Here is an 11,931-nt window from a genome sequence, read left to right on the forward strand (position 1 = left end):
GGGGGGAACTTCTGAGGCCTGGTGGTACCGGGGCCGGGAGCTGGTGCCGGCGGCCCGGGCCCGCACCCGACTCTCCTCTGGCCGCGGGGCGCGTTCGGGGTCAGGCCCGGGGCCCGGAGGCACCGGAGGGGCTGCGGGAAGGAGCCGGAGGAGTCTCCCCGGCGCCCGCGGAGCTCGTTTAAATCCCGTCCGGTGTCCCGCTGTGCGGCAGCCTGTGGCGTCCGTCACCCCCAAACGTGTCTCCTGCGCCCCCAGGGCTCCGGGCCCAGCCCCGGGGTGGCCGGGCTGTGCCGAGGCCGCCGTGGCGAGGCCCCGGGCTGAGCGGTGGCCCGTGGCTCCCAGCTCGGTGCGTGAGGCCGGGATCTTGTCCGGCAGCCGGCCCGGAGGACACAGCGCTCTTGCTGAGGTGCAGCCGGGACTCCCCCACCGGGCAACGGCAGTATGTCATGGAGTCATAGGGTCGTGTGGGGTTGGAGGGGACCTCTGGAGATCATCTAGTCACTGCCTACAGCAGGTCCCACAGGAACGTCTCCAGGCGGGTTTTGAACGTCTCCAGAGAAGGAGATCCCACCATCTCTCTGGGCAGCCTGTTCTCCCTCCCCCAGAGAGCCCGCCCTCCACATACCTCTGAAGGCAGCTGTGGCACATCTGCTGGGCTCTAGCCCGCACCACGCCCGCTTCTCCTCCGCTCGTGGAGCCAAAGAAATGACCAGTTGCCTTTACAGGAAGGTACCTGCCCTGGTTTGGGCCGCACCGGCCGCTGAAAGGAATGACAGATGCTCTGCCCCAGCCTCTCCCTTCAGGGAGAGAAGGAGGAGAGAGAAAGAGACTTAAGAGTTTAAAAGAAACTAACCTACTTTAATGAGATATTAAATAATAAAAAGAAAAGATAATAATATCAAAAAAAAAAAAAAGAGAAGAAAATGAAATAAGTACAATGTATACAAAACCAGTATCAAGCTCCCAGGATGAGGATCACTGGGGAAGTCCCAGACTGGACTCGGTGACGGACACGAACGGGATTCCAGATCTGGAGTCAGGAACACACGGATCAGGGTCAAAGGCAGAGGAACACACAGGGTCCTCCTTGACGCTGCCCGTTGAAGAAAGAGCTGACCCTTTGATCCCTCAGCTTTTACACTGAGCGTGGGGCAGATGGGATGGAACACCCTGTGGGTCAGTTTGGGGTCACCTCTACTGTCCCCTCCCTGCAGCTGGGACCCCTCTACGCTTTTCCGCTTCCGACTCTACAACAGGACAAATAACAAAGTGAGGTGACCTTGGCTGTTACAGCAATGAGCATAAGCAAGAGCCTCTGCACACCGTTCCTTGGCATGAACTCTGAACATCAGGTCTTACTGCTCCAGAAGTGGATACTCTCTGAAAAATACACCATTAATTTCAGAGAGTTCAGCTAGAAGAGGCTTGGCTGAAAAGTAAAATTGCTGAAAATAAAATTGATTCTATTTTACCTCAAACAGGACATTTGGATTAAACTCTTCCAGGATTAAATAAAAATGTCCATTGTGTAATTAAAAGAAAACTGGAAATGTAACCTGCTTTAAGAAGTTGGGGGGGACACATCTCTGCAAATCCAGCTGACGTGTGGGGTCTGAAGGGAAAGGGCAGCCCCAGGACCAGCCTGGTGAGCGTTTCTCCGTCCCAGTGTCAGGGTGCAGGTGTGCTCTCACAGCAGAGGGTTGTCCCGGCGGCTGTTCAGCCCTTCCCCGTCTGCTTTGCTGTTCCCAGCCTCGCCGTCTGCTCTGCACAAAGAGCTTTGGTTTCTGCAGAACTTCGTGGATGTGCTCAACTTACACATTTTGCTCATGTTTGTCAAGAGACCTTCTGGGTGTGAGAACCCATCAGTCACAGACTTCCCAGTGGTTTTAGCTCTGGTGAAGCCCTTTCTCCTGTGCGTATCTCCACGCGGTGCGGTGCTCCTGGTCAGTGCCTCGTCCCACCCAAAGGTGCTGTGAGCTCTGCTGTGTCCCTGCCACGGCCTGGCCATACGCAGGAGGAGCGGGACGGCTGCTCCCTGGTTTCCTGCCTTTGCCTTTGAGCGTGGGGAAGGTGCAGACTCTGCCCTGTGTTTCCTTGGGGCACAGACGTGAAATGCTGTCGCTTTTTTCTTAGCAGTTGCCGTTGCTCAGAACTGTTGGGGCTCTGCTGTACTCGACCTCGTCCCCCTCTGACAAACTGGGCAGGAATTTCAGAGTGAGCGAGGGGAGCAGTGACAGGCTGTGCCAATGTTTCCATGTGACAGGATGTGAAATGAAGGCTGAAATGACTGCAAAATGTAGAGACTGAGAGAAACGACCACGTTTGATGTGGATTCTAGTCTTCCACTTGGAGCCATACACCTTTGCACGTCCCACAGTAAAATCAGGCCGGCCATTGTGTTTGGGGGTGCGCTGGGGCAATCCCACTCTTGGGGAGACTGTCAGAGAAGTGAATTTGATTCAATGTGTGAGTCAGCATCGTCCATCTGAAATACTTTCAGTTGTGTCAGCGCTGTGGATGAACAGGAATGACCACTTTGGTGCTGCTCTGGCAGAGCACCGTTGCACTCGTAGTACGTGAGATACGGCTGAGAGTTTGGAGTTGGTGTGGGCACTGGCTGCTGGTAGCACTTGTTTGGGGGTAGGGCTGGGCCTGGGGCACTGAGAGTGGCTGTAACAATTCCTTTAAACTTTTATTCTGGTGAATTTTTATAGAACTGAATGTTTAGTAAACAAGGGGACTGGATCCTTGTTGGCCCTGTGCTTAGCCCATCGGAGGACAAAGCCCTGTATTTAATTTGGAAGCAGAAAAGGCCAGGGTGCACGACGCCATGAGCTGCTTTTGTCTGCTCCGAGTACAGGATCGTATACTTTGAATGGAAAAACTAAGTGTTCAGTGTGTTAAATTTTCACTTTTCAATTGTATAATGCTTTTAAAAAAAAGGAAACACGGTAAATGTCAAAATCTGTCTTGTGCTTTCTCTCCTCAGGACGAATTTTTAGACGTGATCTACTGGTTCCGGCAGATCATTGCAGTTATTTTGGGAATCATCTGGGGAGTAGTTCCGCTGAAGGGATTCGTGGGAATAGCAGTGTAAGGTTTATTTCCTTTTCTGTCTCGTGTACTTTCCCACATTTGGACTTGCCTTGGTGCCTGTTTTAAACACGGGGCTGGCCAGCCGCAGCCTCTGCCTGCCCTGCCTGAGCCAGCGTTCCGTTCCCCACTGGTATTTCTCAGGACATTCATACAAATCATAACATGTCTTCATCAGCCTCTTTCTCTCTCCTCAGCCTGACTAATGCTTCTTAAAAGTATTATTTATTTATTTTTTTATTGTTCTTGAAGGCGGCAGGTGTAGAAGAAGGGAAGGAGAGGTTCAATTGACTTGTGGCCTGTTCCCTGTGAGTGGGGGCTGTGAGTCTGGTCGCCACTTGAGGAGTAAGGCCCATAGAGGGGAAGGTGTGGTAGCCCTTCTCTTTGAGTCAGGAGCCCTTCTCAGAGAGGAGGCTCTGTTAGCAGACGAGGAGGACAGCTTCTTTTGGAAAAAGGAAAGGTTTCTTCAGAACAGCAAAGGCCGTGGGTGAGAGGCAGGCAGTGTCCCCGTTGGCAGTGCTCCTGCGGCGCTCCCAGCTCCCTCAGCCGCGTCGGGGGGGAAGGCAGTGCCTGGAAGGTGCGTACACATCAGATCCCCACCAGGACACAGGATTCAGGTCACCTCCCAGTAGGTGTCTGAAGGCTGCAGCGAGCACTTCGAGTTAAGAAATGAAAATTTGTTTGGCCCTGGCACGTGTCTGAAAGCATCTGGAGGGACACAAGAGGTGGGAAGATGCGGGGTCAGCTCTGGGGAGTCTCTGTTTGCAAATGTCTCTGCCTAGTCAAGGTCTCCTAGTCAAGCTCGTAACCTCACAGCTTTTCTTAGGGAAAATTGTCATGTTGTCCCTCCTCCTGAGTGTCCTGGCTGTGGCAAGAAAGTGGAAGGAGTAGCAGAAAGTACCTCTAAGAAAAAAAGCAAAAAAAAAAAAAAAAAAAAAGGTTTGAAACTTAGGGAAAAGGAGCTGTAAAGCAGTGATGCTCCAACAGGAACTCAGGAGTCACGTGCAAACAGTTAAATCTAAAGGGCTCCCAGTAACAGATGAGGAGTAGCTGAGGAGCATTGTTCTACTTAGTCATCCATTAACCCACAAGGCACCTTCAGGCACCTAAGCCAATTCCTATGCTTAATGTTAATAAGAACTGGAAGTGATTTGGTGTACAGTGGGAAAGCTAAAAGCTCTGTGTGTGTGGTGTCCTCGTGGTGTGCAGTCACCCAGCAGCTCACGGCATGCTGCCAGCCACTGAACTGCTGTGTGTGTCCTCCCCGATTGCCCTTCCTACACAGCCTTCTTTCCAGGAAATGTTCCTGTCGCTTCCCAGCTTGCCCCAGCCCCGAGCTGGGGTGGTGTAAAGCCAGACGTGTCTAAGCACAACCAGGAGGTCGTGTTTTTTCCTCTGTTTCAGTGTTACTGTTGGCACAGGCTAGAGAGCGCCGAGTTGTCTCAAGTGGAACCCCAGCACCGTGGCTCTGAGGGTGCTATCGAGGCTTCTCTGGCTCTTTTCTCTGACTGCATTCGGTCAGGGGACACTCAGAGGGATCTAACACTGAGCAGGATCTACCAGCCCTCCCTCCGAGCAGCCTCCCAGTCCAGTAGCAGACACGAGGAGACTGGGAGCAGGAGCGCTGCAGAATGGGAACACCTGCAGGGTCTGGGGATCTGCTGGCACTTCCAGACAAGGAGTAGGGTGTGCCCTGTGAGCAGAACTTCACCCGAACCTGGCCTGCCATGGCAAGCTGACCTTGGTGCTCTTCTCAGCTGCTTGGGAAGCGTTACAGGAGCGTCCCTCTTTCCTTCCTCCCTGCTGTGGATGAAAGATGTGTCACTGCTGATTGCTGTGTGGTGTGTTGGGTACCTGCACCACCGAAATGACGCTTCTTAATCCCTTTCTTCCAGATTCTGCCTGATCAATGCTGGTGTTCTGTACCTCTACTTCAGTAGCTTCCAGCAGATAGATGAGGAGGAGTATGGCGGGACGTGGGAGCTGACAAAGGAAGGATTCATGACATCTTTTGCACTGTTTCTGGTAATGCCTCTTGCTTTCTTTACATTGATTACTGAATTGTTGGTACACTTTCTGAGGGAAAAGACCTGGAAGAAGAGCAGGTGAGGTGGTGCACTGATAGGAGAGAGGTGTGTTAATGTCATCTAAGAAGTGGAGTTGATTGGGAAAGAAAATCCCCAAATCTGATGGCTACTGGCTGTGAAATACAGTATTAACGCCTGCTATTTCTCTGTAGGAAAGGACATAGGAACAGGCAGCTCTACTTCTGCATCTACCACTTAACTTTCATGTCTCCCCTCCTCTGTCCCAGATACCCTGGTGGAGTTTCACCTAGAGCGAGTTACACCCAAATCGGTGTTTTGGGTGTCTTTGGTTTTTCCCTCACTCCCCACGCTGTCCCCCAAGTCTGATTGTGCACAGCACTTGATTTGGTGGTGGTTCCAAATCACTAGAGGGGCTGTGGTGGGACTTTCATGTGGAGAGTCCTAGTCATCTCAGAAGACAAGCAATTCGAATGCCACCATCTGTGGTGTGTGGTGATCCTAACATCTCTGACCTTCTTAGAGCTGGAATTCACTCCCCGGTCCTCTATTGAGAGCGAGGTGTGAGGCTTGTTTTCTGTGTCTGAACATTCTCTGAAGGCATCAAAATAACCTTGGCTTCTTCTCCTCTCTGCAGGTTGTTTGGATAATCTTCTATACTGCCATCCACTATGATTGACACGGTCTGCAGCTTTTGCCTGTTAAATCAGTCATCAGTAAATCAAGAAGGTTTTAATAAATTATAGTCTTTAGTGGACTGGTGGGAAGGTGGGGAAGTCAAACCAACCTCCTTCTGTACCAGTGGTCTGATTAGCCTGGAAGAGCCCCAACTCTTCTGCTGGAGAAGTCTGTCTCCGTTTTATATATCCGTTAATTGTTGGAACTATTAAAAAGCCATTGGAATTTTTGGAAGTGGTTCAAGACTGTTCAAATTTTGAACTTTCTGTGACTCTAGCCAGTAACTCTATCAAACTCCTGTGTGCTGAAGGTTGAATCTGTTAATTTAATGTATGTATGCCCTTCTGTTTGAAATCTGTCATTAAATCCTGACTTGTCTTCCATAGCTGTCCTTAAGACAAACAGTTTTTAAAAAGAAGTTGTAGGCTTCGTGGGAGAAAGGCACGGCAGCATCCAGGATATGAGTTGAGGGCTGTCCCTAGCATGTTTTTGTAGTAATCAGATCTGATTTGATTAAACAGACTGTCTTGTTACCATTTCTAATATTTTTTGTCTTACTTGCAAATCAGTTGACGACCAGAATTTTAAAATGGTCTTTGCTGAATACAAATTTTTAAGCAACTTTACTAGCAAGAATTGTGATTCATTTGGTTAACGAAGGTTTAACTTGAGGTGTGTTCAGGAGGCTTAGAAACTCCACTGCGTTCTGCTAGCCTGACTACTGAGTTGCCAGCACATACCTCAGAGCTTAGTAGTCTTGAAGGACAGTTCTTCTGGAGATACCCTTTTAAATGTTAAGCATTTAAATTCTTTGATTTTTTTTTTAAGCTTTTGAATTCAACTGCTCCTCGTTAATAAATGCAGGAGACTAAGACACAATTGAGGCAGCTATTATCTTAAATGCAGAATTACTAACTTGCAAATCAAGCAAAGTACATAAGCCTCTGGTTTGGGAGGTGCTTTTTATGAGTTGATCACTTCATAGCTGAGTTCCTCCCCAGTCGTGCCCTTCTTGTGCATCAGTGGGGGGCACTCTCTGCTTTAAGATATTTTTAAGGACATATCTTTCAGAAATAGTACTTGGGAAACACGCACAGTCCTTGTTCTCGTCAGAGGACCTTACAGTCTTGTTGCAGTGTGGTCCTTGCTTTTTTAAACAACAGCTCAGGCACCCAAAGAGAGTCCTGACCTAAAGCTGCCTTATAGTGAGGAGTTGATAGTTGTAGCGTGCTCTTGCTGAGAGTCTGCATTGCTTTCTTGCTGCTGGAAGTTCAACAGCCCACTTCTCACACACGAGTATGCAAAGCCAGGGATCTCAATCTCTAAGTGCTGACTGAGGCTCCACCTCCATCCTTACCAAGGAAAATGCTGTCTCTTCCTGGTGGAAAAAACACACCTGGCTATTTTAGGTCCTTGGGATGCCAGGGGAAGAGTGCAATAGCAGACGGTTCTGCTACTTGTGAGTTGCCAATTTAAGTGATCTCAAATAAAAACCTGTATTTGCTCCTCCCCGTCCCCAAACTTGCTGAGTCTTTTAGTCTGATGCTTTCTTTTCTTTTCTTTCAACTGAAAGCATTAATTTCCCCCAGGAATTGCATAGCCTGCTCGTTCTAGGTCACCCTTTCCTACTGGCGTTTGTTTGCATCTTTGCTGCTCGCAGCCATCAGTAAAATCATTGTATACTTGAAATGCTCTAATAAATGTTGCCTGGATAATCCACTGTGCAGCTTCTGTATCCTTGGGTCTTTGAAGTTTTGCAAAATGGTGGGAGTGTGGGATTCCTTTAAGAGTTTGATTTTTGGTAAATACCTAAGCCAGCAGCTCTTTGGTATTCTCAGTTTTCCTGTGCTGCAGGCTGGAGTCCTGCGCTTTTAGAAGGGGCCAGAAGTATTTGTAGAGGAAGTAGCAGCTAATGCTTAGATCCGTGTTTTAATGGGGGATTAAGCAGGTTAAGCCAAGTGTTACCTCTAAGTAACGTGTCCTGCCCCTCCAGCAGCTGTCCCTGCCTGGTGACACACAGTCATGGCAGAGCCACCGCTGCGCTGCAGTGCCCAGGCCTGGTCCAGAGCAGGGCTTCCAGTGTGGCTGTGAAACATGCAGAGTGAAAGACTGCAGAGCTGGGGCGTCCCTTACAGAATCACAGAACGCTATGGGGCTGGAAGGGACCTCTGGAGATCATCCAGTCCAACCCCCTGCCAAAGCAGGTCCACCCAGAGCAGGTCCCACAGGAACGTGTCCAGGTGGGGTTTGAATGTCTCCAGAGAAGGAGACCCCACCACCTCTCTGGGCAGCCTCTGCCAGGGCTCTGCCACCCTCACAGGAAAGAAGTTCCTCCTCATGTTTAGGTGGAACTTCTTATGTTCAAGTTTGTGCCTGTTCCCTCTTGTCCTGTCCCTGGGCACCACTGAGAAAAGACTGGCCCCATCCTCCTGACACCCTCCCTTTAAGTCTTTATAGGCTTTGATCAGATCCCCCCTCAGCCTTCTCTTCTCTGGACTAAAAAGACCGAAGTCCCTCATCCTTTATTCACAAGAGAGATGTTCTAGTCCCCTCATCATCTTTGTAGGGGTGTACACATCTTTGTGTACACCACCTCTGCTGTACCCTCTCCAGCAGTTCCCTGTCCTTGAACTGGGGAGCCCAGAACTGGACCCAGTGCTCCAGATGGGGCCTCCCCAGGGCAGAGCAGAGGGGCAGGATGACCTCCCTCCACCTTCTGGCCACGCTCTTTTAATGCTCCCCAGGATGCCATTGGCCTTCTTGGTCACCAGGACCCATTGCTGGCTCATGGGCATCCTGGTGTCCACCAGGTGTCCCAGGTCTTTCTCCTCAGAGCTGCTCTCCAGCAGGTCAGCCCCAAACTGCATTGGTGCAAGGGGTTATTCCTCCCCAGGTGCAGCACCTACACTTGCTCTTGTTGAATTTCATCAGGTTCCTGCCCCTTGGCTCTATTCCTTGCCTGCATGCAGTCCCACCAGCTGAGTTCCTTGGGTTTTGCAGGTCTCTGCAGCTCTAGGGGCTGAAAGCTGAGGCAGAACCTGAGTTGAGGAGGACCCTCTGTTGAGGAGGATCATGACTGTGTGGAAGAGACATTGGTCTCTGGATCTCCTTAAGGCTCCTGGTAAATAAGTTAGTGATTGCAGGTGTGCAGCTGCAAGCTTTCAATTTCTTAAGGTTTCTGTTTCAAGGGTGTCTCCATGGCTAGACGCAGGTATCCCCAGTGCTGGTCACTAAAGCTATGGCATCTGCCCTCAAAGAAATGAGATCAATTTTAAGAATCTCAAGGGGATGTGGCAGCCTGTAGGACGGAGCTGAGCATCTTACAATGATGAGCACTGTAAAAATAAGGGGGTTTTACAGCAATGTGAGAGATTGACACAGGGATGGTCTAGCAAAGAGCATAAAGTCAAGCGCTAGGAGGACAGAGAGCAGCAGCTGACAGGAGGAGGTTCTGCAGTGGGGGGAACAGGGGCTTGGGCAGCACCTCTGTCCTCAGCAGTTCCGGTACCACAATGAGCATGATTGCTCTGCACTCTCCTTGAAGGGCGGGTGACTAAACCCATGGCAGGGGGTCTGGTCTCTGCTACCGTGGAGCAGCAACAAGGGAGAAAAAGGGCTTTCCTGCACTGGGGAGGTGAGCTGTGGGAGCCAGAGCTGTGGGGAGACAGTTCCACCAGAAGACTGTGTCCTCAGGGGGTGTCTGCGATGGTGCAGAGGAGAGGCTGTACTGCCAGCTGCGGACCTGTGGGAACATCACTTTGGCTTTCAGCAGAAAGAAGGCAGTCCCCAGCAGGAAGGAGAGTGAGATGTTCCCTGGCCTCACCTCGTGAAGAGAGGAGCAAGTGTGTTCTGGTGTGCAACTGGCAGAGAAATTTCTTGTGGTCTTTCTTGGGCTTCAAGCATAATATCCATTAGAAATTTAATGCAAGTTATTTTTGCTGTTACAGGGAGAAATGGTGTGGGTGTAAAGATGTGTTAACAGGCATGGGGAGGTGGCTGTGTGGCTGGGCATCTTCTGTTTCGGCACCATCAGTTGTCAGAGCCCAGCTCAAAGAGCAGGGCAGTGCTGCAGCGGGACGGCTGAGCGTGGAGCACGATGTGGGTTTGGTCCAGCGAGGGAATGGGGGTGATGTCAGAGAATCATAGAATTGTACTGGTTGGAAGGGACCTTTAAGATCAACCATCAACCATCAACCTAACTCTGATAAAAAACCATCACTAAACCATGTCACTAAGCACTATGTCAACCCGTCCTTTAAATCCCTCCAGGGATGGTGCCTCAACCACTGCCCTGGACAGCCCATTCCAAGGCTTAATAACCCTTTCCGGGTAAAAATTGTTCCCAATCTCCATCCTAAAGCTCCCCTGGTGCAACTTGAGGCTGTTTCCTCTTGTCCCATCGCCTGTTCCTTGGGAGAAGAGACCGACCCCCCCTGGCTACACCCTCCTTTCAGGGAGTTGGAGAAAGGGAGAAGGTCTCCCCTCAGCCTCCTCTTCTCCAGGCTGAACACCCCCAGCTTCCTCAGCCTCTCCTCACAAGACAGTGTTTCATTTCAAGGATGTCTGTTAATGCTCCACCAGGCAAAGGGGTGGAGGAGGATGCAGTGTGCACAGAGCTCCTGGCCTTGCAGGAGCTGCTTTGGTGAGGAAGGGACCTTCAAACGCTGGGGATGGGAAGAGTGGACAAATGTCTGAAAACAGAGCTGGCAAAGACTTGCTTGCAAAAGCCAAACTGTCTGAATTAAAACGAGTATTTAGTTAATAACTGGCAATGCCCATTGTGCCCTCAGGCTGCTGGAGAGCACGAGTGAAACCTTGCCACTGCCACAGCAAAGGTTTACATCTGCCTGCGTCAGGGAGATAGTGGAGCTGCTCATGCAGGGAAGAGCAGGGGGCATTATTTGGCTCCTTGGAAGCTGAGAAAGTAGGACACATACCCCCCAGGTGACTTCCCAGAGCCAAACAGCCCAGCACTCAACACGCTTCGTCTCCCAAAACAGCAGATGTCCAGGACAGATCAGGACAGAGGATGGCAGCCCAACAGCCAAGCACATGAGCCAATCTGAGGAAGAGACCAGTGTCGTTGCAGGGGGAAGTAATTTGCACAAACCTGAAGCACTTTGTTCAGCCCAGTATGAAACAACTTCTCACATCTTCCAGTTATTCCACTGGTGTGTTTTAGGTCAACCCCTGAAATAAGCATAGGGGGAAAAAATGAAATGTTTCAGCCAGTTTGATTTTGGAAACGTCCGTGCAAACCAGGCGTCCCTTGTTGTATTTCAATCAAAACCCTTTGCCAAAGGGGAGCTCTTGGTACCCACAGCTCAGGTTTGCCCCAGGCACAGAGGGTTTGGGGCTCTGCCTGCCCCCCTGGGTGCTGCTGGGGCCAGCAGCAGCGAGAGCCGCCGGCGATGGGGCTGAGCCTGGGCAGCTTCACCCCCAAAACCAAGGACCCAAACCAAAAACACACCCAAACCAAAGACCACCGCCCCCGGCTCTGCTCTCCAGACGGCCATGAGGAGAGGTCCACGCTGGAAGGCCGGGAGAGAGGGCCACCAGGCTGCTCCGGGGCAATGCCTCTTGCTGATGGAGCCCCATGGGGCGGCGGGACCCCCCTGTGCTGCCCTGGAAATGGGTGAAATGGTGACATGTGGAGCCTCCCCGGTAGAGGTTGGGGTGAAGAAGTGATGAGACAAAGTACGTGCACAAAACCCTCCCAGCCTTCCGGAGACAGGGCTGAGAGACCTCCCGCCCATGACGGCGGGGGCTCAGCCCCGGGAGCAGACGCCCCTGCTCTGAGGGGGGCGAGGGCTGTCCCCGGCCGGTGGCGCCGGGGGCGAGGGGGGGCTCACCCCGGGGGCCTCACACGGCTGGAGCCCAGCCCGCACCGGCCCGTCTCCTCTGCCCCGAGCCCCGCCGCTGACCGGGACAGCTCCCGGGAGCGGTTCGGGGCTCCCGGTCTCGGGCGGGCCCTGCCGAGGGCTCGGCCCTGCCCCTCCGCGCCGCCCCGGCCCTGAGGCGCCACCGCCCGCTCCGGGCCCCGCCGCGGGGAGGAGCCGCGGGCCCAGCCCGGCCCCTTCCGGAGGCTCGGTGGCGATGGCGGTGCCGGTGCCGG

General features: G+C 51.9%; 1 protein-coding gene across 1 annotated transcript; it reads left to right on the forward strand.

Annotated features, from left to right (window-relative positions):
- The first annotated feature begins 2,888 nt into the window (after nucleotides 1–2,888).
- On the forward strand, nucleotides 2,889–7,535 carry LOC106885406 (chromosome unknown open reading frame, human C20orf24). Its single transcript, XM_014937596.1, has 3 exons — nucleotides 2,889–3,093; nucleotides 4,989–5,118; nucleotides 5,776–7,535. Exons 1-3 carry the CDS (start codon nucleotides 2,927–2,929, stop codon nucleotides 5,815–5,817), a joined length of 339 nt encoding a protein of 112 aa, XP_014793082.1. The 5' UTR covers nucleotides 2,889–2,926; the 3' UTR covers nucleotides 5,818–7,535.
- Nucleotides 7,536–11,931: the final 4,396 nt, after the last annotated feature.

This window comes from Calidris pugnax, unplaced genomic scaffold, assembly GCF_001431845.1.
Source record: "Calidris pugnax isolate Ruff unplaced genomic scaffold, ASM143184v1 scaffold83, whole genome shotgun sequence".
Classification (NCBI taxonomy): domain Eukaryota; kingdom Metazoa; phylum Chordata; class Aves; order Charadriiformes; family Scolopacidae; genus Calidris; species Calidris pugnax.

Bases quoted from the DNA above. Each gene is read 5' to 3' on its own strand.
- LOC106885406 (XM_014937596.1), top strand. From the start codon at position 2,927: ATGCTTTTAAAAAAAAGGAAACACGGTAAATGTCAAAATCTGTCTTGT. The intron at 3,094-4,988 runs GTAAGGTTTATT...CCTTTCTTCCAG, and splicing joins GGATTCGTGGGAATAGCAGT to ATTCTGCCTGATCAATGCTG. The intron at 5,119-5,775 runs GTAATGCCTCTT...TCCTCTCTGCAG, and splicing joins CATCTTTTGCACTGTTTCTG to GTTGTTTGGATAATCTTCTA.